We start from the raw sequence: 25,509 nt of genomic DNA, 5'->3' as shown, positions 1-25,509 counted from the left end.
ATGGGGGAGAAGCTCCTTTACATACAGAGAAACAGTGTTTCCACATGGGGTCTAGCCCTGCATCTGAGAGGACCTGGACCTACAGAGATAGCCTCTGTCTGGCCAGTGCCCAGAGGGCTACATTTTCCACATGGCAACTTTAAGGACTAGAAAGCCAAGCAAGACGTAAGAGGGAGGAGCTGGAAAGCTCCACAGGGTAGAGTGGGCACAGCCTCACTGCTCTGCCAGAACACTGTTGCCTGCCAGCAGCCGTCACCAGCCAGAGTTCTGGAACTGAACTAGAGAGAAACAAAGCACTAGTTGCAAGAAAAGTCACACAGCATGTCTGCAAGAGCCATTTATGAGTGATAGGTGAGGGGCACACAGCAGTTTCAGCGCCGGGAGCTCAGGGCATGCACCATCCTCTGAATCTTCTCCTCATTCCGGAGGATGTTGGCCTTCACTGCACAGATCTTGTCCTGCTGGTCTCGGATCAGCTGTTCCAGCTCCCCAAGCTCTGCTTTCAAGGGCTCCACAGCGCAATCGGTGATGCTGGCAGAGACAAAGTGGTGTATCTGAACAACTGAAGCACCTCTTGCTCACACATGCTTCTCCCCACCAAAAAGCACTTTCTCAACCCAAGAAATGGAATCTGCTTAAATGTGCAACAACAGTATGACAAAAAGTAGCCCCCAGAAGCATGTCATAGTCCCCGATACCCTCAAAATACTGGATATTGAGCTTTATGATCCAGCAATGCCACTCCTAGGAATATACCCTACCACAAAAACACAATACAAAAATGTCCTCTGCACTCCTATGTTCATCATAGTAACATTTACAATAGCCAAAATCTGGAAACAACCGAGGTGCACAACAACGATGAATAGCTAAAGAAACTGGTATATCTACACAATGCAATACTATGCAACTGTTAGAAAAAAAGTGAAGTCATGTAATTTGCCTATATGGACATTAAGACTATTATGCTGAGTGAAATGAGTCAGAGGGAGATAGACATAGAATAATTCACTCATCTGTGGGATATAAGGAAAATGAAAGGCAATATGGTAATAATGTCCAGAAATAATAGAGATGAAGATTAAGAGGACCAGTTCATGGAGGGAAGCTTGCCACAAATAGTGGAGTAGTGCAAGTAAGGAAAAGAAGGGACCACTATGACAATGATAGTTGGAACTGATCACTCTGGACAAGAACCATGTACAAAGGGGATAACGTGACGTGCATGGTAGCCCTTCAATAACAATAGTGCAAATCACAGTGTTAAAGATGAGGAGAAAGAAAGACAGAAGACAGGCACAAGCCAGTGGATGGGTGAGGGTGAAAAGGACCCACAGCACCCAAAGCCATACCTAGCCTCACCTTCCCACCTCCGGGGCCCCTTGCTGAGGCCCCTCACTCAGCGTTCAGACTGCAGCCTCTGAGATGCTGACTCTCTACTGGGAAATCTCTAGAATGAAGCTGCCTTCCCCCTGATGATTGTGGCACAGGACTGTGGAAGAAGGACATGCAGCCTGGCATAATGGACTCGGCATATGGGGGGAAGGGCATGTGCACACCAATACCTGGCACCTCCACGGACACACTCTGACCAGCTGGGGGAAGAGACAAGGCCCACTGACACTAGCATCTCCCCAATACACAGTGGCCAACTGAGAAGCATCATAGTCCCCATGGAACCTCTAGTGCCAAGTGCTTGACATTTCAGGCAAAGAGGAGCTGGACAGAGTTCACGAGACTGAGAAATGGACCAGCCCCAGCTCCCATGGGACTTGCCCCCAATAAATAAAATAGAACAGCATGTCCTTATTACATGCCAGGATGTAGATGCTCAGATCTTTCACTGAGGCAGATCAAGTGTTTGTTTCAAAACATGCTAGAGTTGCAAATTCCCTGCACTCCAGGACCCAGTCAAGCAGGTCCTGTCCAAGAACAAATCACAATAATTTTCTTTTGCAGCAGCAGCTTCAAGTAAACACTCCACCAGCCTCTTCCAGAATATCAGAAAACTTTTCCGGGATGGGCAGCTCAGAATACAGGCTTTGGGGAAAACTGAGTCCAAGAAGTAGGGCCCCTCACTTCCAAGGACCCCATCCAGGAAGGCTTTTAGAGATGTGGGACAATTTCCTGGTGCTCAGGAGACCACAAGGTGCCAGGTTCTCTAGGGGACAGGGAGGAGGACAGAGGTTCCTGGACTATACACACCAACCCCTGCTCACCCTGTTCCCCTCCTCTCCCACCCTTCTCCTCCTATCAGTCCCTGCCTCACGGCTGCCCTGGCTCCTCACCAGCCCCACCTCTCCTGTTCCTCCCTCTCCAACCCTTCCTCCCCTGCGCCTCCCATTCTCCCTGCCCTGTCCCTCCTCTTTCCCCTCCCAACTCTGTCCTTCACTTCCCATGATCCCTTCCCCTCCTACCTTTGCTCCTTCTGCAGTGCCTCTGTGTGCTGCCTGCGCTCACGGTGCCACAGACTGAGCTCACTGTGCATGGCATCCACGTCCTCCTGGATGTAGTCCATGATCTTGCCCAAGGGCAGTGCACTCCTGCACAGGGTCTGGATGGAGGTGCGAAGCTTCTCAAGTTCCTTGGAGACAATGTCCTTCTCCTTCTTCCACGCTGACTCGAACAAGTGCATCTTGTCCTGGGCGGGAGACAAAAACATCTGAGTAAGATGGGGTGGGCAGGAAGTCAGTGCCCACTGACCACATACTTCTTGCTGCTTGGGGCAAGCTTGCAAGAGAAGCTGACAGGAAGGATCCCGTTGTGCTTTCACCTCCTGGCCTCCCCCAAAACAGAGCTGAGAGGCTGTACAGAAGGAAGGTCTGGCCAGCAAGCCTGGGAGACAGAGATGGGAGTCCCTGTATAGGCATGGTGGGTATGAAAGCAAGATAGATATGAGGAGGTAGCGAGGGAGAGTCTAGAAGGACCTCGCAGTGGGCCCACAGGATACGAAGAGGCAGGCATAGACGATGCCTGAGCCTCTGTGATGAGTCCCCCAACACTACACACAAAGGTGGATATGGAACTCAGAACAAGCTGTGAGTCTGGAGGGGAGGGGGAGATCAGAGAGAAGCACAGGACCAGCCGGAACACACATGCTAAATCATCCAATGAGTGCAAGCACACACTGACAGCATAATTGTACACACATATATTCGTATGTTCATGCATAAGGGTCAATGAAAGCATACACACTCTGTTGGATTAACTAGGTGCTATCCCACTCAGTATACACCTTGTTGGTTACACTCATTCATTGGAAACATCTTTTTTTGTTTGTTTGTTTGTTTTTGTTTTTTTGGGCCACACCCAGCAGTGCTCAGGGGTTACTCCTGGCTGTCAGCCCAGAAATAACTCCTGGCAGGCACGGGGGACCATATGGGACACCGGGATTCAAACCAACCACCTTTGGTCCTGGATTGGCTGCTTGCAAGGCAAACGCCGCTGTGCTATCTCTCCGGGCCCATTGGAAACATCTTTGAATGTAGCACCTTGGATTGGTGTTTAGACCACTTGTTCTCCACCCCAGGATGTGGTTTAGTTCTTCCTAATAAAATATCCCAGGTCTCAGGAAAACGCACTTGCATTTCTAAGTTTTATCCACAGAGCTACCTGCTTCCTAGGAGCAGAAGGCTTGCATATCAGAACTCCTGAACCCTTTTCATCCCCCTTCAGTGTATGTGGATTATTTCCTGCATCTGTGTTTGCTTCCAGACTCATGTCCCTGGTCTTGGAGCATGAGACTTCCTTCCCAGATGGCACCTGAGGCAGGAACTCAGCTGACGACTGGTGAAACTGGTGAGGTTAATTCCATGGATTCTTTTTTTTTTTTTTTTTTGGGTCATACCCAGCAGCGCTCAGGTGTTACTCCTGGCTCTACACTCAGAAATCGCTCCTGGCAGGCTTGGGGGACCATATGAAATGCTGGGATTCGAACCACTGTCCTTCTGCATGCAAGGCAAACATCTCCATGCTATCTCTCTGGCCCCATCTTTTTTATTTAATAAATTTTGTTTTGTTGTGTTTTGTTTTGGGTCACACCCGGCAGTACTCAGGGGTTACTCCTGGCTCCATGCTCAGAAATTGCTCCTGGCAGGCACAGGGGACCATATGGGATGCTGGGATTTGAACCAATGACCTTCTGCAAGAAGGCAAACGCCTTACCTCCATGCTATCTCTCCAGCCCCTTTTTTTTTTTTTTTTTTTTTTTTGGGTCACACCCGGCGGTGCTCAGAGATTACTCCTGGCTGTCTGCTCAGAAATAGCTCCTGGTAGGCACGGGGGACCATATGGGACACCGGGATTCGAACCAACCACCTTTGGTCCTGGATCGGCTGCTTGCAAGGCAAACGCCGCTGTGCTATCTCTCCGGGCCCTCCAGCCCCTTTTTAATAAATTTTTTATTTAAGCACTTTGGTTACAAAATTGTTCACTTGAATTTCAGAATTTCAGGCATAGAATATATACTTGTGCACTTTTCTCGACACCATTGTCCTTGATTTCCCTCCCATCCCCTCTTAATTCCATGGTTTCTTAAGTGTATTTCACCAGCCAGGGTTTTTAAGCTGTGTCGATTTGGTTCAAATTTGTGACAATGACTTGGTTTTTGGTTGGAGGACCCTGGCTTTTCCTCATGAAAACTTTTTTCCAACAGTCAAGATAAAATATACTAATGTAGTAATTTATTCATTAGTGGTTCTGGTAGTGGTTTGCCTTGTTATATTAGTCATAAGTATCATGAGATGGAAAACAATGCAGGCTGAATACTCTAACTTCACACTAAAAGTTTCTGAAGGGCTTTCAACTTTTACCAAAAGGCCCCCAAAGCCAAAATATTAAAATATATATATATCCGGTTATTATGCATGGTCAAGCCAAAAGCCCTGAGGTTAGTGTCCCACAGCCCTCTACTGGAGATAGGCCAGAAGAGCCTCTATTATTTCACCCAATGATATTGGCCTGGAAAGTGAAATAAAAATAATACAATCGGATACTGGAGGATACCAAGACCAAACAGTCGTATGAACATTGGTGGAAATAAAAAAATGATCAGACTTAAACACCAAATCCAAAGCCATCAACAACAAAATAAGCACCCAATTTACAACAAGCTAGACCGTGAGGGGACCACCACTTATACTAGCAGACTGGGGGGCAAAAGAGCGGGATATGGAATGCATGCTGGGAACACGGGTGGTGGGAGGACAACATTGGTGGAGGGAATAGCCCTGATTCAATGTCACTATGTACCTAGAGTATTACTGTGAAAGATTTGTAATCCACTTTGATAAAATAAAAATTATTCCAATGGGCCCGGAGAGATAGCACAGCGGCGTTTGCTTGCAAACGGCCGATCCAGGACCAAAGGTGGTTGGTTCGAATCCCGGTGTCCCATATGGTCCCCCGTGCCTGCCAGGAGCTATTTCTGAGCAGACAGCCAGGAGTAACCCCTGAGCACAGCCGGGTGTGGCCAAAAAAAAAAAACAAAAAAAAAAATTATTCCAAAAAAATGACCCAATCAGGAGGCGGGTCGGTAATATTATCACCCATCCACCCCTTCACCTCAGCTCATTAGAGTGTGTGGAAGAGACCCACTTCCCCCACCATGGCTATCTAATAGAGAGATTGGCATTAACACAGAACCAGAAATAAGTCTTCCCCATCAGGAAAACAATCAACCATGTCTAGTTCTTAGGGAAATTGCCACTAATACAAAATCAGAAACAAATTCCTCCATCAGAAAAACAATAAAATTTCAACGTATGAGGGTTTAAATATGGATTATCTCGGTTGATTTAAGAAAAGCATATTCGGGCCTGGAGAGATAGCACAGTGGCGTTTGCCTTGCAAGCAGCCGATCCAGGACCAAAGGTGGTTGGTTCGAATCCCAGTGTCCCATATGGTCCCCCGTGCCTGCCAGGAGCTATTTCTGAGCAGACAGCCAGGAGTAACCCCTGAGCACCGCCGGGTGTGGCCCAAAAACCAAAAAAAAAAAAAAAAAAGAAAAGCATATTCTTGGGCCAGAGCAATAGTACAGTGGCAGGGCATTTGCCCTGCATGCGGCTGCCCAGGACGAACCTGGGCTCGATTCCCAGCATCCCATATGGTCCCCTGAACAATTTCTGAGTGCATAGCCAGGAGTAACCACTGAGCGTCACCAGGTGTGGCTCAAAAACCAAAAAAATAAAAGCATATTAGGAGTAAGTTCCTATTTCTCTGCTTTGTGTTGAATTCCTTAGTACCTGGAGTGATGGTGGGTGTTGGCTGAGCCCACCAGGACTTCAACATTATAGCAAAAACCTGTGAGTGCATCTCAATATTTATTGAAAGATGTGGTTCTCTGAAGGTGCAAAGAAAAAAAAATGAATAGATCATTCTGGAAGGATGGTTACAGGACTCATGTTGCTTTATGAGATGCTGATAGGAGAAGGGAGTTCATAGAACTAAATAAGTAGGCAAGAAACCCCATGTTTTTCTGAGACTGGTCAGGGAACTTGCTTTGAAGGCTTGGAAAAAAATTGACACTGAAACCGAATACAAGGGCTATACTAATACTAATATTATTCAGGGAGCTACAAAGCCATATGCAGATTTTCTGAGGAAATTGATAGAGACAATTAAAAGATTAAGATACAGAACTTCAAAAACTCCTGAAGAAAACCTTAGATTTTGATAATGCTAACGAATATTGTCAGGCTATATTACATATCATGAGGGAGAAAGAAGTTGTCATGGAATTTCTTTTTTTTTGTTGTTGTTGTTTGTTTGGTTTTTGGGCCACACCCAGCAGTGCTCAGGGGTCACTCCTGGCTGTCTGCTCAGATATAGCTCCTGGCAGGCACAGGGGACCATGTGGGACACCGGGATTCGAACCAACCACCTTTGGTCCTGGATCGGCTGCTTGCAAGGCAAACGCCACTGTGCTATCTCTCCGGGCCCATGTCATGGAATTTCTACATGCTTGTAGAAATGCTGGAATTTACTATTTTCCGCCCCACCCCCCACACCAGCACCTTTAACAACATATGCTTTAAGCGTTTGGCAAAATGAGGCATTTACAAAAAACACTTGCAGGACATAATCCCTTTTTATACTGGGCTCAAGGACCCTGCCCCTCGAGAGCAAGACTTTTGTTTGTTTGTTTGTTTTGTTTGGGTCACACCCGGCAGCAGCAGCACTCAGGGGTTATTCCTGGCTCTACGCTCAGAAATCACTCCTGGCAGGTTCAGGTGACCATATGGGATGCCGGAGTTTGAACCACCATCCTTCTGCATGCAAGGCAAACACCCTACCTCCATGCTATCTCTCCAGCCCTCAAGACCAAGACTTAATTTAATCAGGAAACTGGGTCAGGGGATAATCCCTGGCCACTCAAAATCAGTGAACCTTTTCATCAATAGTTCAGTTTCCCAGCCCAAACCAAGGGAACTCCACAACTTAATCTCATTAAAGCTTACCACTTCAGGAAACAGTGGTCTCTATATACCCTGCCCTGAAGATTTAATTAACTATAATTACAATCAATGCCATGACAAAATTAAATTTGGCAAAACAGGGTCAATACCTCCAGGAACTTTAGAGATGATTTTAGGAAGCAGCAGCATAATGCTCAAAGAAATTGATATTCACCTGGGAATTATATATTTTGATCATGTTGGAGAAATAATAGTTCTTCTTTTCATGCCTGCAGTTTGGACTTTTAAAAAAGTGTAAACATAGTTCAGAATTGTTTTTATTTTGTTTTTGGGCCACACCCAGCAGCACTCAGGGGTTACTCCTGGCTCTATGCTCAAAAATTGCTCCAGGCAGGCTCGAGAAACCATATGGAATACTGGGGAACAAACCTTGATCTGTCCTGGGTTCACAGCATGCAAGGCAAACACCCTACACTGTGCTCTCACTCGATCCCATAGCTCAAATTTCGATACTTCTTTATGTTATGCCTGGCAAATCAAAACACATCAGGGAAGGGGGGGTTGGAATTACAAACCCAGAGGCTTCTCATAATCCACTTGTAGTTTTTACTGCTAAGCTTAAAGAGGAAAATACCATGCCAGCCCTTGAAATTCAGGGCAGGAAGTTTAAAGGAATGTTTGACTTTGGGGCTGAAGTCTTAGTAATTGGGAAAAGGTTTTGGCCACATAATTGGGCATTGCAAGACATTGCTTACAGTTTAGAAAGTATAGAAGGTATCCTGCCTCCAGATTCAGTTTGCCAGAGCATTAGGTTTTTGAAGTGACTGGAAAATCAACAAACTGTTTTTAAAACCATAAGCCCAGTTTCAATGAACCTATGGGGCATGATTTGGGAGGGTGAAATAACACATGTCTCACCCAAAACCCTTCCAGCACACTAGCCCAGAGATTTGGGCTTTTTAATGGGGCCACTGGGTTAAAGTGCCCAGAACCTATCACCATCAAATGGAAAGCCAATATTCCAATCTAGATCCCCCAGTGGCCCATTAACTGCACAAAACTGGAAGCACTTAGAAACTTGGTCGACAATCAGCTGAGACTGGGACACATTGAAACATTGAAACCTCCTTTTTTTTTTTTTTTTTTGGTTATTTTGGGCCACACCCGTTTGATGCTCAGGGATTACTCCTGGCTAAGCACTCAGAAATTGCCCCTGGCTTGGGGAGACCATATAGGACGCTGGGGGATAGAACCGCTGTCCTTTCCTGGCTAGCGCTTGCAAAGCAGACACCTTACCTCTAGCGCCACCTCGCCGGCCCCGAAACCTCCTTTTCTAAATGAATTTTGACAGTATTTGTAACAAAAAAGCAATCAAGTAGTTGGGGACTTTTATCTGATTTAAGAGCTGTTAATGAGGAGCCGGGCGGTGGCGCTAGAGGTAAGGTGCCTGCCTTGCCTGCGCTAGCCTTGGACGGACCGCGGTTCGATCCCCCAGCATCCCATATGGTCCCCCAAGCCAGGAGCAACTTCTGAGTGCATAGCCAGGAGTAACACCTGAGCGTTACCAGGTGTGGCCCAAAAACCAAAAAAAAAAAAAAAAAAAATAAGAGCTGTTAATGTATTCATGAGTTCAATGGGTAAGTTACAGAATGGCTTACCTTTACCAGTAGCCATCCTAAAAGACTGACCTTTGATAACAATTGATTTAAAAGACTATTTTTACAACATTTCCAGTCACCTAAAAAGACAGAAAGCCTTTTCTGTTCCTTCTCTCAATAATAGGGACCCAGAAATTTCAATGGACAGTTTTATCAGGGCATGACGAATTTACCCAACATTGTCAATATTTTGTTGAGGCAGTTTTACATCCAGCGCAGTTTCCCCAGGCATATTCGATTCATTATATAGATGACATTCTCATGTCCAGGTCTACTCACAGAGAATTTCAATGTATTTATGAATTTGTCATCAGTTGCTGGCAGGGTGCTGGTTTAATAGAGAAAAAAATCCAGACTTTGACTCCAAGATGTTCAGGTACAAAAAACAATTCACTTATTTGGTTAAAAATAGATAATGAATGGATTGTTGTCTCCATATTTGAGGAAAAGTATATATGTTTCTACAGATGGCAACTCTGGGTCCCACTAAGCCTTTTGTGAAAATCAGAAGGATTCTCACAAATGAAAAAACTCAGACACAAGTGCATGATAAGACTGCAAACCTCCCCTCAGAACCAACAAATCACTTGAAAGGACAAGAGCAGGAAAGCAACTGTAACCTCAACAGGTAACTGAAACAATAAGCTGACCCCACACAAAGAGGCAGACTATTGGGAGTGTAAATGACTAGTTCCAGAATCTCAGTTCTGTACATGAGTGAATTGGTCCTGCTCTGACTGGATTTCATAATTTAGAAAACACTTGTTACATGAACTCAATATTACAATGCCTATATAATATTCCATATTTGACTGATTATTTTTATCAGAACCATTATAAGAAGGACATTAATAAGAAAAATTCGGGGGCCGGCAAGATAGCACAGAGGTAAGGCGTTTGTCTTCCATGCAGAAGGACAGTGATTCGAATCCTGGTATCCCATATGGTCCCCCGTGCCAGCCAGGGGCGATTTCTGAGCATAGAGCCAGGAGTAACCCCTGAGCGTGCCGGGTGTGACCCAAAAAAAATAATAATAAAAAATAAGTCAAATTTATTGGGACATAAAGGCAAAGTAGCAGAAGAGTCTGGTAAGATTATAAAAGCCTTGTGGGCAGGACAACAGGTATATAAACCAAAAAATGACCCTTGGAATTTTGTGCTTTTGATAAAACTAAGTTATAGTGGGGGCTGGCACGATGGCGCTAGAGGTAAGGTATCTGCCTTGCCAGCGCTAGCCTAGGACAGACCGCAGTTCTATTTCCCTGGCATCCCATATGGTCCCCCAAGCCAGGAGCGACGACTTCTGAGCGCATAGCCAGGAGTAATCCCTGAGAATTACCGGGTGTGGCCCAAAAACAAAAAAAAACAACAACAAAAAAAAAACTAAGTTATAGTGTTTGTTTGGTTTGTTATTATCTTCCCCTTAGGCCCCAACAGTTTATCCTGTGGCACTGTTGTTTTTGCCTGTGTACATTAAAATTGGAAAATATTAAAGGAGTTACCATATCCATTAAGAATTTGGGCCGGAGAGATAGCATGGAGGTAAGGCGTTTGCCTCTCATGCAGGAGGTCATCGGTTCGAATCCCGGCGTCCCATATATGGTCCTCCTGTGCCTGCCAGGAGCAATTTCTGAGCCTGGAGCCAGGAATAACCCCTGAGCACTGCCGGGTGTGACCCAAAAACCACAAAAAAAAAAAAAAAAAAAAAAAAGAATGAGAACTTGATAATTTCTTGTTATAAGGAACTGAACATCTGCCACAGTGAACTGACTTAGGCTTTTTAGTTGCTTGGACATTGGCCAATCATCCCTCAATCTTGGGTCTCATCTTTTGGTCCAGCACAGTTTCCTGCACCCACACCAGGAATAAATCATCCACCCGGACAGGCCCTGGAACTGCTTTGTCTCATACTTGCCATGCATTGGGCTCACATGCTAACCTGCCTATGTATGGCTTGGGTATCAACAATGACTTGTTTTGTTTTTGTTTTGGGGCCACACCCAGTGATGCTCAGGAGTTACTCCTGGCTATGCACTCAGAAATCACTCCTGGCTTGGGGGACCATATGGGACGGGATAGCATGCAAGGCAGATAGATGCCTTACGCCCTGCGCCACCTGTCTGGAGCCCCCCACCCACTCCCCAATGACTTGTTTTAAAGGCAAATTTCCGTGCTTTGTAGCATAATAGTGAGTTGAAACCAGAAGATGCCTCAGGACATCCTGACTTCAATTTAGCATAAATGCTAACACCAATATCACCAATTACTGACATTTGACAGTGAAACTGTGATTAATGAGATCCCTTCCTGGACCTTGAAGAAAGCTCTCAGTGTTTCCTCCTGACTCTGCACTCAGGAATTACTCCTGGTGGCCTAGGGGACCATATGGGATGCCAGGGTTCAAATCTGGATTGATCAGATGTAAAGCTAATACCCTAACTGCTGTGCTGTTATGCCAGCCCCTTACCTACATTGTTCCAATATGCCAAAGGCATATTCACCTTGGAGACCTACTGTGAATATGGGTCCCAGCAATGAGAGCCAATCATTATCCTGAAGCTATGGCTCTGGGGTTAGACAAATTAGTGTGTATGAAGACTATAGTTGGACTTATGACAGGATGCTTTGTGGGTAGAGAAATCCTGCCAAAGTTTTTTTCCTCCTACTTTTCCAACTTTTGCTGTGCCTATGCAAAAGTCTGCCAACCCCTTTATATTTTAATTAGAGACATCCGTCCTTCCCTTAGAAAGTTCACATTCCCCTGGGATGTAAATTACTTTGTTTTACCTCATATTTCTGAGTTTTTCTATAAAGTCAATTAGGGGAAGATGTTGGGTTAACTGTGTGCCACCCCACTCAGTATACACCTTGTTACTCATTGGTTGGAAACATCTTTAAATATAGCACCTTTGATTGGTGTTTAGACCACCTGTTCTCCACCACAGGGTGTGGCCTGGTTCTTCCTAGTAAAATTCCCAGGTATCAGAAAAACACACTTGCATTTCTGGCTTTTTTCCACTGAGCTACCTGCTTCTTAGGAACGAAGACTTGCATGTTGAAATTCCTGAAACCGTTTCATGTCCTTTCAGTGTGTGTGAATTATTTCCTATGTCAGCATTTGCTTCCAGACTCATGTCTCTCCATTGTTCTGCTCTTGGGGCATAAGGCTTCCTTCCCAATGCACAGTCCATATACACATATGCACCATACACATGCTTTATATCTCTAGCTGTGACCACTGAGAGGATGCAGAAGCAGGTCCAGGATGGTGAGGCCAATGCACCATCTGGACCTCTCCATTCTGGTGTCTACGAAGAGCACCAAGAAGCAATAGCTGGTCCAGGTTCATGGCAGGAAAGTCAAGGGTAGAGCCCAAGGCATGATGGGTAGGTTGGAAGGACCCAGAAACTGAGAGGCTAAGGACAGAGCTTAGAGAAAGGCAAATGTGTGTGAGGACTTAGGTTAAACCCACAACTGTAGAAACAGAAAAAGCACAAGCCCCATTGCAAATCTAAAGGAATCTGAGCAGCAAATAGTTCGTAGGTGTGACCCACTGAATAAACTTGGACCAAGAGACTGATGCACACTGAACTTCAACCATGAGAACATTGTACACTGCAAACCAGCAAAGACTGAGTGCTCACAGTGCTTCAGAGCAATCCCATAGTAGTCAGGACTGCAGATAAAGAAACCCTTCCTTGGAAAGCCCAGAAGAGATACCCTCAATCCTTCCTGTGGTGCTGGGCAAGGCAGGTCTGTGGTTATACCTTAGAGGCAGTAGCCCTAGAAGGGCATGCCTGGTTACCCAGCGGCTCTCCAGAGATGGGACACAGAGCACCACCAAGAATCTTTCTCCATGGCAACTGGCCTTAAGAAGTCCAGAAAGTCACAGCTGAAATATCCAAATATTCTAGAAGAAGCAATCATAGTTCTGGCAGTCTGTGGCAGTCTGCTGGGGTGACAATAGGAGATGAGCCCTAAGAGTGAGAAGTGCAGGCAGCTCTATCTGGCGTTGAACTCTGGCCCCTGAGGTGTGGACAGTGACCATGAATATGAGCTCACAGCACTGCTGACACAGAGTAACAGTGAAAATGAGCCTCGAGCAGGGGATAGAGGGAACCTTGTCCAGGGGTCACAGTTATCGTGTAGCAAACGCTGCACTGATGGTTCTGGGGTCAACATAGAACAGAAGCAAGGCTGTGTCAGGCCTTTCTGGAGTAATGGGAAAGTCCTTGCTGCTAGGTAACCTACCCACACCCAGGCAAAGCACTGAGAAGTAAACTCAGGAGTTTTTTGTTCTTACCAAATTGTACAAATTAACCACAGTAGGCCCAAAGCCCTCTGTCCTTCCCATGGCCAACTGCTGGCAGCTGCCTCAACACCTGCCTCTGCCTGCCTTTCTTAGAGAGAAGCTGTAGAAACTGCTTAGCAGCTCAGATTTGGTTGAAATGCTGCATTGCTGCCCCCATCCTTATGCCAAGGGCACCACTCAAGAGATCAACTATTTTCTGGGGCCAAAGATAAGACATGGGGAAGGCACCTGCCATGTAAAAAGCTCACCCCTGGCACTATAGGGTCTCCTGAGCATGGAGTAACTCCTCAGCACAGAACCAGGAAGTTCTGAGCACTGCTGGGTTTGCCCCAACCCCTATTATTAAAAAAAAAAAGGAAGGAAGAAAGGAAGGAGGGAGAGAAAGGAAGGAAGGAGGGAGAGAAAGGAAGGAAGGAAGGAAGGAAGGAAGGAAGGAAGGAAGGAAGGAAGGAAGGAAGGAAGGAAGGAAGGAAGGGAGGGAGGGAGGGAGGGAGGGAGGGAGGGAGGGGCTGGATAGCATGGAGGTAAGGCAGTAGGTCATTGGTTCAAATCCCAGCATCCCATATGGTCCCCCAAGCCTGGAGCATGGAGCCAGGAGTAACCCCTGAGCGCTGTCGGCTATGATCCCCCCAAAAAAACAACAACAACAAAAAAAACAGGATGAAAGGAAGGAAGGAAGGAAGGAAGGAAGGAAGGAAGGAAGGAAGGAAGGAAGGAAGGAAGGAAGGAAGGAAGGAAGGAAGGAAGGAAGGAAGGAAGAAAGGAAGGAAGGAAGGAAGGAAGGAAGGAAGGAACAAAGAAGAGAGACAGACACTAAATTAAGCTTTCTGAAACCTAATCATACCAAAAACATTGAAAAACACAATTACTCTCAAGTACCCCAAGTGTCAAAACCTAAAACACCTGACAGCCCCACCTCACTTTCTCCCTGGAGCACCGGACTTAGACTATAACATACAAAGAATTTGATGCCAAAGATGCATTTCTCACATTGTTTTTCCCCCATTAAGGGATGAAGAATTTTCCCAAACATTCAACACCACACCAAGCTTTACCACAACTGAGTCCAAACCACAGAGGTGGTGCTAATAGATATGAAGGACATCCAGATAGGAAAAGAAGTCAAACTCTATTTGCAGGTGACATGACATTTAGAAAATCTGAAAGACTACCAAAAAGCTCTAGAAACAATAGACTTGTATAGCAAAGTGGCAGGCTACAAAATTAACATGCAAAAATCCATGGCCTTCCTATATACAAATAATGATAGAGAAGAAACTTCAAAAAAAATTTTTATTTATAATAGTATCACAAAAACTCAAATACCTTAGAGTGAATTTAACTAAAGAGGTGAAAGACTTGTAAAAGAAAATTACAAAATACTGGTCCAAAAAAAAAAAAAAATACTGGTCCAAAAAATGAAAGAGGTCATGAGGAAGTGGAAACATATACACTGTTCCTGGATTGAGATGATTAACTTCATTAAAATGGCAATACTCCCCAAAGCATTGTACATATTAATACAATCCCTCTAAGGATATCCATGATATTTTCAAAGAAGTAGATCAGGGGCATCAGAGATAGCATGGAGGTAGGGCATTTGCCTTATATGCAGAAGGATGGTGGTTTGAATCCTGGCATCCCATATGGTCCCTTGAGCCTGTCAGGAATGATTTCTGAGCGTAGAGCCAGGAGTAACCCAAAATCCAAAAAAAAAAAAAAAAATTCATTTGAACTATAAACATCCACAAATATCTAAAGCTATAAAGAGATGGAAGGCATCGTTCCCCAACTTTAAATTGTACTACAAAGGGCCCGGAGAGATAGCACAGTGGTGTTTGCCTTGCAAGCAGCCAATCCAGGACCAAAGGTGGTTGGTTCGAATCCCGGTGTCCCATATGGTCCCCCATGCCTGCCAGGAGCTATTTCTGAGCAGACAGACAGGAATAACCCCTGAGCACCGTTGGGTGTGGCCCAAACACCAAAAAAAAAAAATTGTACTACAAAGCAATAGTCATTAAAACAGCATGGTATTGGAATAAAGACAGACCCACAAATCAATGGAATGAATAGACTTCAGTATTCCAAGAATGACCCCCAGACATACAATCAGTTAATCTTTGATAAAGGGAGAAGAAACACAAAGTGGAACAAGAAAGGCCTCATCAACACATTGTATTGGGACAACTGGTCAGCCATGTGCAGAAAAGCTCTCTTTAACACCATGCACAAAGGTCAAATCATAAATGATTCAAGACCTTAAAATCAAACCTTAATCTATATAGTATAGAGAAGAACATGTAGGCAAAACACACTTGAGACTAAAGACATCTTCAAGGAGGAAATACCACTGTCTAAACAAGTGGAAGTAAAGATAAACAAATGGGATTACATTAAACTGAGAAGCTTCGGGGCCGGGCGGTGGCGATAAAGGTAAGGTGCCTGCCTTGCCTGCGCTAGCCTTGGATGGACCGCGGTTCGATCCCCGGTGTCCCATATGGTCCCCCAAGCCAGGAGCAACTTCTGAGCACATAGCCAGGAGTAACCCCTGAGCATTACAGGGTGTGGCCCAAAAAAACAAAAAAAAAAACAAAACTGAGAAGCTTCTGCACTTGAAAGAAAATAGTGACTAGGATACCAAAGCTACCCCCAGATTGGGGGAAATTGCTTACCCAATACACATCTGATAAGGGCCCAATATCTAAGATATACATGACTGACAGAACTCAACAAGAAAAACACATCTATTCCCATCAAAAAATGGAGAGAAGAAATGAACAGACATTTTCTCAAAGAAGAAATACAGATGGCCAAAGGCATATGAAAAAAAGCTCCACATCACTAATCATAAGGGAGATGCAAATCAAAACAACAATGAAGTACGGGGCTGGAGTAGTGGCACAGGGCATAAGGCACCTGTCTGCCTTGTGCGCACTAGCCTAGGATGGACAGTGGTTCGATCCCCCAGCATCCCATATGGTCCCCCAAGCCAGGAGCAATTTCTGAGTGGCATAGCCAAGAGTAACCCCTGAGCATCACTGGGTGTGGCCCAAAAAAAAAAAAAAAAAAAAACCAATGAGGTACCATCTCACACCACAGAGACTGGCACACATCACAAAGAACAAGAGCAACCAGTATTGGCATGGATGCGGGAGAAAGGAACTCTCATTCACTGCTGTCTAGTCCAGCCTTTCTGGAAAACAATATGGAGATTCCTCAAAAAAAAAAAAAACTGGATATTAAGCTCCCATTTGATCCAGCAATACTACTCCTAGGGATATATTTTCGGAACACAAAACACAATGTAAAAATGCCCTCTGCACACCTATGTTCATTGTAGCTCAATTTACAATAGCCAGAATCTGGAAACAACATCCATCTGACAACAGATAAATGGCTAAAGGAACTGTGGCATATCTACACAATGGAATACTATGCAGCCATTAATAAAAATGAAGTCATGAAATTTGCCTACATGTGGATGGACATGGAAAATATTATGCTGAGTGAAATGAGTCAGAGAGATAGACATAGAATAGTCTCACTCATCTGAGCTATAAAAGAAAAATTAAATACAGTATGGTAATAATACCCAGAGACAATAAAGATGAGGGCCGGGAGGACCAGCCCATGATATAAAGCTTGACACAAAGAGCAGTCGTTAAGTACAGTTAGAGCATTAACCAACTACCATGACAATGATAGTGAGAGAAACAGAATACCTGTCCCAGAGACAGGTAGGTGGTGGGAGTGGAGGAGAAAATAGGGGACATTTGTGGTGGGAAAATTACATTGGTGAAGGATGGTGTACATTCTATGACTAAAACCCAACTATGAACATTTCTGTAACAATGGTGCTTAAATTAAAAAACTATTTAAAAAATGTGGGGCCGGAGAGATAGCATGGAGGTAAGGCGTTTGCCTTTCATGCAGAAGGTCATCGGTTCGAATCCCGGCGTCCCATATGGTCCCCCGTGCCTGCCGGGAGTAATTTCTGAGCATGGAGCCAGGAGTGGCCCCTGAGCACTGCCGGGTGTGACCCAAAAACCACAAAAAAAAAAAAAAAAAAAAAAAAAAAAAAAAAATATTTAAAAAATGTAATAAACCATGAAAAAAATGTGAATTGAAACTGAAGTTAATGTTTGGAGAATAAGCAACAAAACTAAAGTAAAAGAAAAACAAAATCATAGGTAAAGATGCTGTTCTCTTTGCACAAGGCCAACTTGAGTTTTTTCCCCAGCACCTCATATGGTCCATGGAGACCTGTCTGATTCCTGAGCACAGACCCAGGAGTAAGCCTTGAGCAGCTCCAGGTGTGGTTTCCCTTCACAAAAAAAAGTTTTAGAAGGCATGAGGAAGCCAGGAGCATGTCTGTGAACACATCATGGTAGAACTGCATGTTTCCATCATTTCCTTGAGTCTTTTCTGACAGGCACCGATGTTACATCATAAACTTTCTCCACAAGCTGTTTGATTGTCCTATAAGCCCCTATCGAACAATAAAACCCTGTACTGGGGGCCCAGAGAGATAGCACAGCGGCGTTTGCCTTGCAAGCAGCCAATCCAGGACCAAAGGTGGTTGGTTCAAATCCCAGTGTCCCATATGGTCCCCCGAGCCTGCCAGGAGCTATTTCTGAGCAGACAGCCAGGAGTAACCCCTGAGCACCGCCGGGTGTGGCCCAAAAACCAAAAACAAACAAACAAAAAAAAAAACCCCTGTACTGGAATTTCCATGGTTCTAAGCTGCCTTTAGAGCACATCCATGGCATAGATCTGAAAATATGCTTAAGTGATACCATTGGTAACTTGGTGGCGACAATTTTATATCTCAAGCCTATAGTGCCCAGGACACATAATGGAAGATATTGCCTTCCTCAGGTGCATAAAACCATCATTATATGAAAATCATGGTGAGCAGTGCTAGCTTAGCTATTTTAACTCACCAGTGAAGAAATATCAAAGCACATATAATTTAAGTGGAAACAAAATTCCTAGGAAAAAAAATATCTGAGGGTCCAGAACAATGGGGAGGGCACTTTCTTTGCATGTGGCAGACCCAAGTTCTATCACCAGCATTCCATATGGTCCTCTATACACAGCCAGAAGTGATTCCTGAGTGCAGAGCCAGAAATAAGCTTTCAGGGCTGCAGGTTGGACCAAAAACAAAAAAAAAATGAGGGGAAAGAAACCCAATGATATTAAAAACTAGAAATAGAAATACTGACCCCTTGTAATGGCAGTTGGGCTGGGATATACGTCCCACCCCACCCCTGCAACTGACCACTGCCCCTGAAGTATAAAAAGGGAATCTGGCAGTAAAGGACACACACACACACACACACACACACACACACACACACGACACACACACACACACACACACACGACACACACACACCACACACACACACACACACACACACACACACACACACACACACACACACACACACACACACACACACACTAAAGTTCCAGGCCTCCCCCAGCCCTTTCTGGCTGGTAAACTGCCTGGCTGTCAGAACTCAGAACCACCACTACCACCACCACCACCCACCCCACCCCAAGCAGTAGCAGACTTCAGGATGGGAATTAAAGGATAAAGGAGACTCTGGTTCTACCCTCTCTCTCCACCTCAATTTCTTTCTTCAGGACTACTTGAGTGGTGGTCCTGGCCAGCTACATTTTGGTGTCCCTGGATGGGCACCTCACCCCACCCCGCACAGATTCCTTGCCCTTGCAGACTTGCAGCTTTGGGACTTTTGCACTTTTACTGCTAAAAGAAAAGGGGCTGGGGCTGGAGAACATGCTTATAGCAGGGTGAAAGGATTTGTAATGAAATTGCTCCATCTAGTGATCAAAACTAATTTTTCCTCATTTTATTTTTGTTTCTGGGTCACTCCTGGTAGTGACTCTAGCTACTCCTGACAGTGCTGTTTTTAACAACTATGCTAGAATTTGGTTCGCAGTGTTGCTTGACCCAAAAAGACACATTTCTAGGCCCTGGAAGACCTTCCAAGAAGTCCACTCTTGCCTCAGTCCCACTTGGTGCATTCAAGCCCACTCACTCAGGGTTGACTGGGAAATGCAGTGTCCTGGGGAGAGACACAAGGCCCAAGAGCCCCATGATGTCCCATCCACAACATCCAAAACCCAATGCACTGAAAGAAGAGGAACTTCAAAGAGAGATAGAGAGTCAATTTCAAAGTATAGAATCTCAGTGACCAGAAAAAAACACCTCTCCATATACGTAAAATGTGCTTATGGCCAGTATAGAATGAAGAGGAAAAACAGAAGGGTCGAAGACACCAATACAGCAGGGATGGTACTTGCTTTGCACACAAGTTTAATCTCCAGCACCACTTACATTCCTCTGAGCACTGCCAGGAGCGGTTCCTGAGCAAGATCCAGGAGGAAGAATGTGACTCAAAGAAACAAAAAATAACTCCCCAAAACAAGTCAAAACAGTAACACAAAATGAGATGAAATGCAGCAATAGAGGCCGGAGAGATAGCATGGAGATAAGGTATTTGCCTTGCATGCAGAGAAGGACAGTGGTTCGGGGCCCAGAGAGAGATAGCACAGCGGCATTTGCCTTGCAAGCAGCCAATCTAGGACCAAAGGTGGATGGTTCGAATCCCGGTATCCCATATGGTCCCCCGTGCCTGCCAGGAGCTATTTCTGAGCAGCCAGCCAGGAGTAATCTCTGAGCACTGCCGGGTGTGGCCCAAAAACAAAAAAAAAGCAGCAATAAAATATTCCAGTAGTACTTTCTGTGCTTTGGTGTTTTTATTTTTGTTTTTGCATAAGTATGGAATGGGCAGAACCCAGGACAACACAGGGGCTAGGCTAGCATCTCCACTGACTACAACGCTCCCCAATGGTACTTTTTTTAGGGGCCAGGGCTTAATCCTAGCTCCTCTTGGTAGGGCTCAGGAGGTCTTATGGGATGCTAGGGATCAAGCCTGGGTTGGTTGTGTGCAATGCAAGTATCTACCCTGCTGTACAATCACTCTGGCCCCTCTCAGTGGTACTTTAAAGTGAATTAACACTCTGAAATTGTTAGCTACTCACCATAGTGTCATAATTTATAAAGCTTAAAAAAGCAAGGGTGGCGCAAGCGGTAGGGTGTTTGCCTTGCACACACTAACCTAGGATGAACCGTGGTTTGATCCCCTGGAGTCCCATATGGTCCCCCAAGCCAGGAGCAATTTCTGAGTGCATAGCAAGCATCACCGGTGTGGCCCAAAAAAAAAAAAAAAAAGCAAGGGTGGGGCCAGAATGATAGCACAGTTGGTAGGGCATTTACTTTGCACATAGTTAACTGGGTCCAATCCCTAGTATCCCATATGGTCCCCCAAGCCTGCCAAAAGTGATGTCTAAGAACAGCATCAGGAGTAAAGCCTGGATGTCACCGGGTGTGCCCCCCCCCCCAAAAAAAAAAAAAACAAGGTTTTTTGTTGTTGCTATTTTGGGGTCACTTCCAGAAATGTTCAGAGCTGGCTCCTGGCTCTCAGCTCAGAGATCACACTTAGCAAGGATACCAAATGAGGTACTGGGGATCCAACCTGGATCGGTCGTATGCAAGGCAAGTGTCTTCCCATGTGCTGTCACTTGAGCTCTCAAAGAAATTTTTTCATTTTTTGAGTTTGTTTTTAGGTCACATCTGGCAGTGTTCAGGGGTTATTCCTGGCTCTGCAGCAGGATTCATTCCTGACAGTGCTCAGGGGACCATATGGAATGACAAGAATCAAACTCAGGTCAGCCATGTACAAGGCAAGAACCTTCCCACTGTCCAATCACTTGGGCTCCCAAAGTAAGTATTTTTAAGGCATAAGAAACACTATTCTAAAACTGTTCATCTTTTAAAAACTACAAATTTTGGGTGGCGCTAAATGGTAAGGCATCTGCCTTGCACACGCTAGCCTAGGATGGACCACGGTTCGATTCCCCAGCGACCCATATGGTGCCCCAACCCAGGAGCAATTTCTGAGCACACATCCTGGAGTGACCCCTGAGCGTCACCGAGTGTGGTCAAAAACAAACACACACAAAAAAAAAAATACAAATTTTGGGGGCCAGAGTGATAGCAGAGTGGGTAGGGCATTTGACTTGTGCACGACAGACCCAGGTTCGATCCCCATCATCCTATATGGTTCCCCGAGCCTGCCAAGAGTAATTTCTGAGTACAGAATCAGGAGTGATGCCTGAGCGCCAGAAAACAAAAACTGAAACTATAAATCTGAAGGAGAAATGCTAGCATGATCTAGTATCTTACTATTTACAGGTCAATTTCCTTTTGAGAAGAGAGCAAGTCAGTGGTGGGGGGGTGAAAATATTCTCAAAGCAATCTGACTCATATGTTTACTCCAGAATATATTACTTGTGTACATTAGGAAGAGAAGAAAGGGCTTTTCATCTGCTTATACTTAAAACTTCAAGGACAGGCTGGCGCACTGCCCAGACTACACATGTGCATTTATTTCCCCAGCACCAACAATGCTGTGAGACGCCGAGTCCACTCTCTGAATCTGAAGTGAAAAGCGACCAACAAGCCTGGGTTGCTGGTGATGATGGCACAATGTTGTGCTCCAAATCTGGGCCCCCTCAATTCCCTACATAGGCACCCTGATCACCAGCACAGAACCCAGAACAGAAGCGTCCACAGGGCTAGCCATGAGACCCCAAGACCCAGAATTCCAGACCAAAATCCACACACTTGACACCAAAATCCCTCCCAGGTTATCTCTGGCATTTTGTGATGCCTGTGGTGTGAGGCTATGATCCTTCAAGAAAATAAGAGCCTGGAGACACGGAGGGTGAGGGAGACTCAGACTCCCTCAGCACCGAAGCACCACTGGGCTGACCAGCAGGAGCCTGGTGGAAGCCACAGGTGGTGACTGCTGAACACGGTCTGGTCCATGTCATCACACCATGGCCAGGACGAAGCAGGCACGGGGTCAACATTGGCCTCCCAACCCGGCTCCCAGGTGGTCAACCATAGCAAATGCCAACACCATCCCCAGAAATTGGGAGCTGCAGACCAGACAGCAGTGCAATGGTCCCTCATATGGCAGGGTCCTGGCCAAGGTGACAGGGGAGCTGCCCATCTGGCCCCAGGGCACAGGGTCTGGGAATTAGTGGCTCCTCTCTGAATTCATTACCTTCTCATTAGACCTCGGCTGTATTCCTTTCTCGTAGTTTTTCTTGGTGTCCAGGATCTTTTTGACAAGTCCTCCTGTGAAAAAGCAGCATCTCTTGTCAGGTCACTTGTTGCCTGGAGCAGCATAAACACAGGGTACCCACTGGGACTGAAACCTAAACAGCCAGACACAGACACACATCTGGGAAGGGAGCCAGCCCATGAACTCTAAATTCTGACCACAGCCACAGTATGGCAGGGTGGTCACTGGCCTTGCATGTGGCTGACCTAGGCTTGATGCCTGGCCTCCCATGTGGCTACTCCTCACGCACACCCAAGAGCCTGCCAAGAATGATTCCTGAGCTCAGAGCATAGAGTAAGCTTAACAAATAAAATCAAACAAGAGTAAAATCCTTAGGAAAATGGGCATTTTCTATTTCAAAAGTAGAAACAAAGAGACAGAGCTGCCTGGCAAGGGGTGTGTACCCATAAGGCCTAGGGTTTGATACTGGCACCCCGTGACCCAGATATCCCTGAGCATTAGCAGGTATGACACCCTCCCTTGAAAACCAGCATGGGTTAGTTCTCAGAACTCACTTCTTCACAACAGAGCAAGAATCTGGTTACACTTGGGGTGTTTGTCAGATGAAAAGTACTTAAAACACTGTTTGCTCAAAGGTGGGTCAGTATGTGGCTGGCCGAGTCCACTCAATCTACATGTGGAGAGGACACTGTGTACACACATGCAGCCCCACACATATATACTCATACACATATGCACCCAGACACACTTATTCTCACATGTTCACATACATACACATCCGACACCTACATGCAGTCACACACCCACATGTTCACTGTTACACATATGCCTACTTACACTCACATGTACTCAGTCACACAGTCATTGTTCATACTTAGTCATTCATATGTGGGCACGTACTCACATACCTACATACATGCTCTCAGACAGTCACAGAATCTCACACATTTGATCGCACTTAGATATGTGAGCACACACAAGTACAGTCACACCATCTCACACATTTGGTCAACTTGCACACTCAAGACATTGGGTATACAGATGCACACACTCCAGTGTGTCTAGGCTGCTGGTACTGATAGGTAGTTCAAGGCCTATTTGTCACCACAGTCTATAAGATGGAGGACTTAATGGGAGGACGGGAAAGAGGGGGCCCACTGCACCAGTGCTGCACATGGCTGTACACTTGGGGATTCCGTCCATGAAGGAAAAGAACCCAAAGAACCCAGTCTATGTGGTCAAGGCCTGAACTCAGGGAGTCAGCAGGACAATGAAGTAGCCAGAAAGCTAATAGCCTTGTGGCCAGAAGCCAGAGCACCTGCCTGTATGCCCAAGTGGACACCACACCTTACCCTGAAACTGGCTCTGAAGCTAAGGGACTTCCACGCACGTAAGTACACACACACACACACACACACACACACACACACACGGCTCCCAAACGTGACTCAGACTCTTAGATACCTATGTGTGCATAATCTGTACATGAGAACCATGCAAACCCAGGACTCACCATGCTTCTCTTCTTCCTTTAATTCCACGGCTGGTACCTGCATAGAAAAGGAAGGAGAGAAAGGACTCAAGGGTCTGAGACAGCATGGGGTGAGGAATTCCCCTGAGGATTCCAGGTACATGTGATCCCGTGCCCCCTAAGCAATGCTGGAAAGACCCATCCACCCCTCCAAAAAACAGTCAGGCCTGCAGGACTCAAAATCATGCCTCCAGCATTTCATCAAAGTAATCAACGAATTGAAGGGCATGGGAACTCTCAGAACTCACAGACTGCAACATGATCAGCAAGATGCATGGAGACCAGAGCTCAGGGACAGCTCAGTGGGGGGCAATGTGGGGGCAAAGTGGCAGGACACGGTGGCAGTCCAGCAGGGACATGGGGCAATGTGTCACACACAAATTCAAACACAATCATATGTACAATCTCACACACACTCTTATTATAAGCACACACACACACACACATTCAGGATGTATGAGTGGACACATAGTTATATGTACAAATGCACAATACTCACACACTCATGTACAAACTCATACACACATATACAAGGCTGCATACATTATACACACATTACACATACACACATCACACACATTACGCATACAAGCTTATATACTCAAACGTACAAGTTCATTCATATGTATAAGCTTATACTCATAAGCACACACATACTCACTCATGTACAAGCTCATACACATACTCAAAATACAAGCTCACACTCATGTATAAACTCACGCAATATCCCCCACTCATCCATATAAGATCACAACATCACTCTTACACACACTTTCATGTGTACAAGCTCACACACATGTACAAGCTTGTAAAAATTCATATGCAATCATACATCCAAGCTATAATACATACTCATACATATGAGCTTTCACATGCCCTCAACCATGAAGCTCACACACACGCAGACCCTCACTGGACAAGCTTGCACGCACACATCAGACTTGCTGACATACCGATTCCAGTTCCGCCAGCTCCGAACCCTGCAGCGCTGCCTCCACCACAAACTCTTCGTCGTCATTGTCATCGTCAGCACCCCGGGAGTCCACGATCACATTGGACACGGGCTTCCCGCTGCTGGCCCTGAGCAAAGGGAACCTGATGGGCTAGCCGGGGCTGCTCATCTGCTCCCAGTCCTGCCGCTAGTCAGGCCACTGACCCCTCACACTCACTGACCTCTCACTGCGCTGATCCCTCACAACAATCACCCACAATGATCCCTCACCTGTCAACAGTCGGCACCTCAGCACTTTCCTGGCGTCTGATACGGGGAGGGGCGGGCCGGGCACTCCCTGGCCGAGCTATTCTTCTAAAACCAATGTCAAGAAAATTAGGAGGTCAGGCATTCTGCTCACAAGTGAACCAAGCACCCCAGCCTTCTAAGATGGTGACTAGCCCACGTGGCCAGACT

General features: G+C 45.7%; 1 protein-coding gene across 3 annotated transcripts in view; it reads right to left on the bottom strand.

Annotated features, from left to right (window-relative positions):
• Positions 1-324: 324 nt before the first annotated feature.
• Positions 325-25,509, bottom strand: part of TRAF3IP1 (TRAF3 interacting protein 1) — a 37,692-nt gene continuing 12,507 nt past the window's right edge. For all 3 annotated transcript variants that reach the window (XM_049782557.1, XM_049782559.1, XM_049782558.1), the window contains 6 exons: positions 25,324-25,407; positions 25,055-25,181; positions 24,084-24,120; positions 22,550-22,623; positions 2,418-2,641; positions 325-531 (listed from right to left, as the gene is read on the bottom strand). In XM_049782557.1, the coding sequence (XP_049638514.1) occupies positions 372-531; positions 2,418-2,641; positions 22,550-22,623; positions 24,084-24,120; positions 25,055-25,181; positions 25,324-25,407 (706 nt within the window). In that variant the 3' untranslated portion in view covers positions 325-371. The remainder of the gene's footprint in view (positions 532-2,417; positions 2,642-22,549; positions 22,624-24,083; positions 24,121-25,054; positions 25,182-25,323; positions 25,408-25,509) is intronic.

This window comes from Suncus etruscus, chromosome 10 (genome assembly GCF_024139225.1).
Source record: "Suncus etruscus isolate mSunEtr1 chromosome 10, mSunEtr1.pri.cur, whole genome shotgun sequence".
NCBI lineage: Eukaryota > Metazoa > Chordata > Mammalia > Eulipotyphla > Soricidae > Suncus > Suncus etruscus.
Note: the sequence above shows the minus strand (reverse complement) of the source record. Positions and strands in the feature narration are given on the sequence as shown.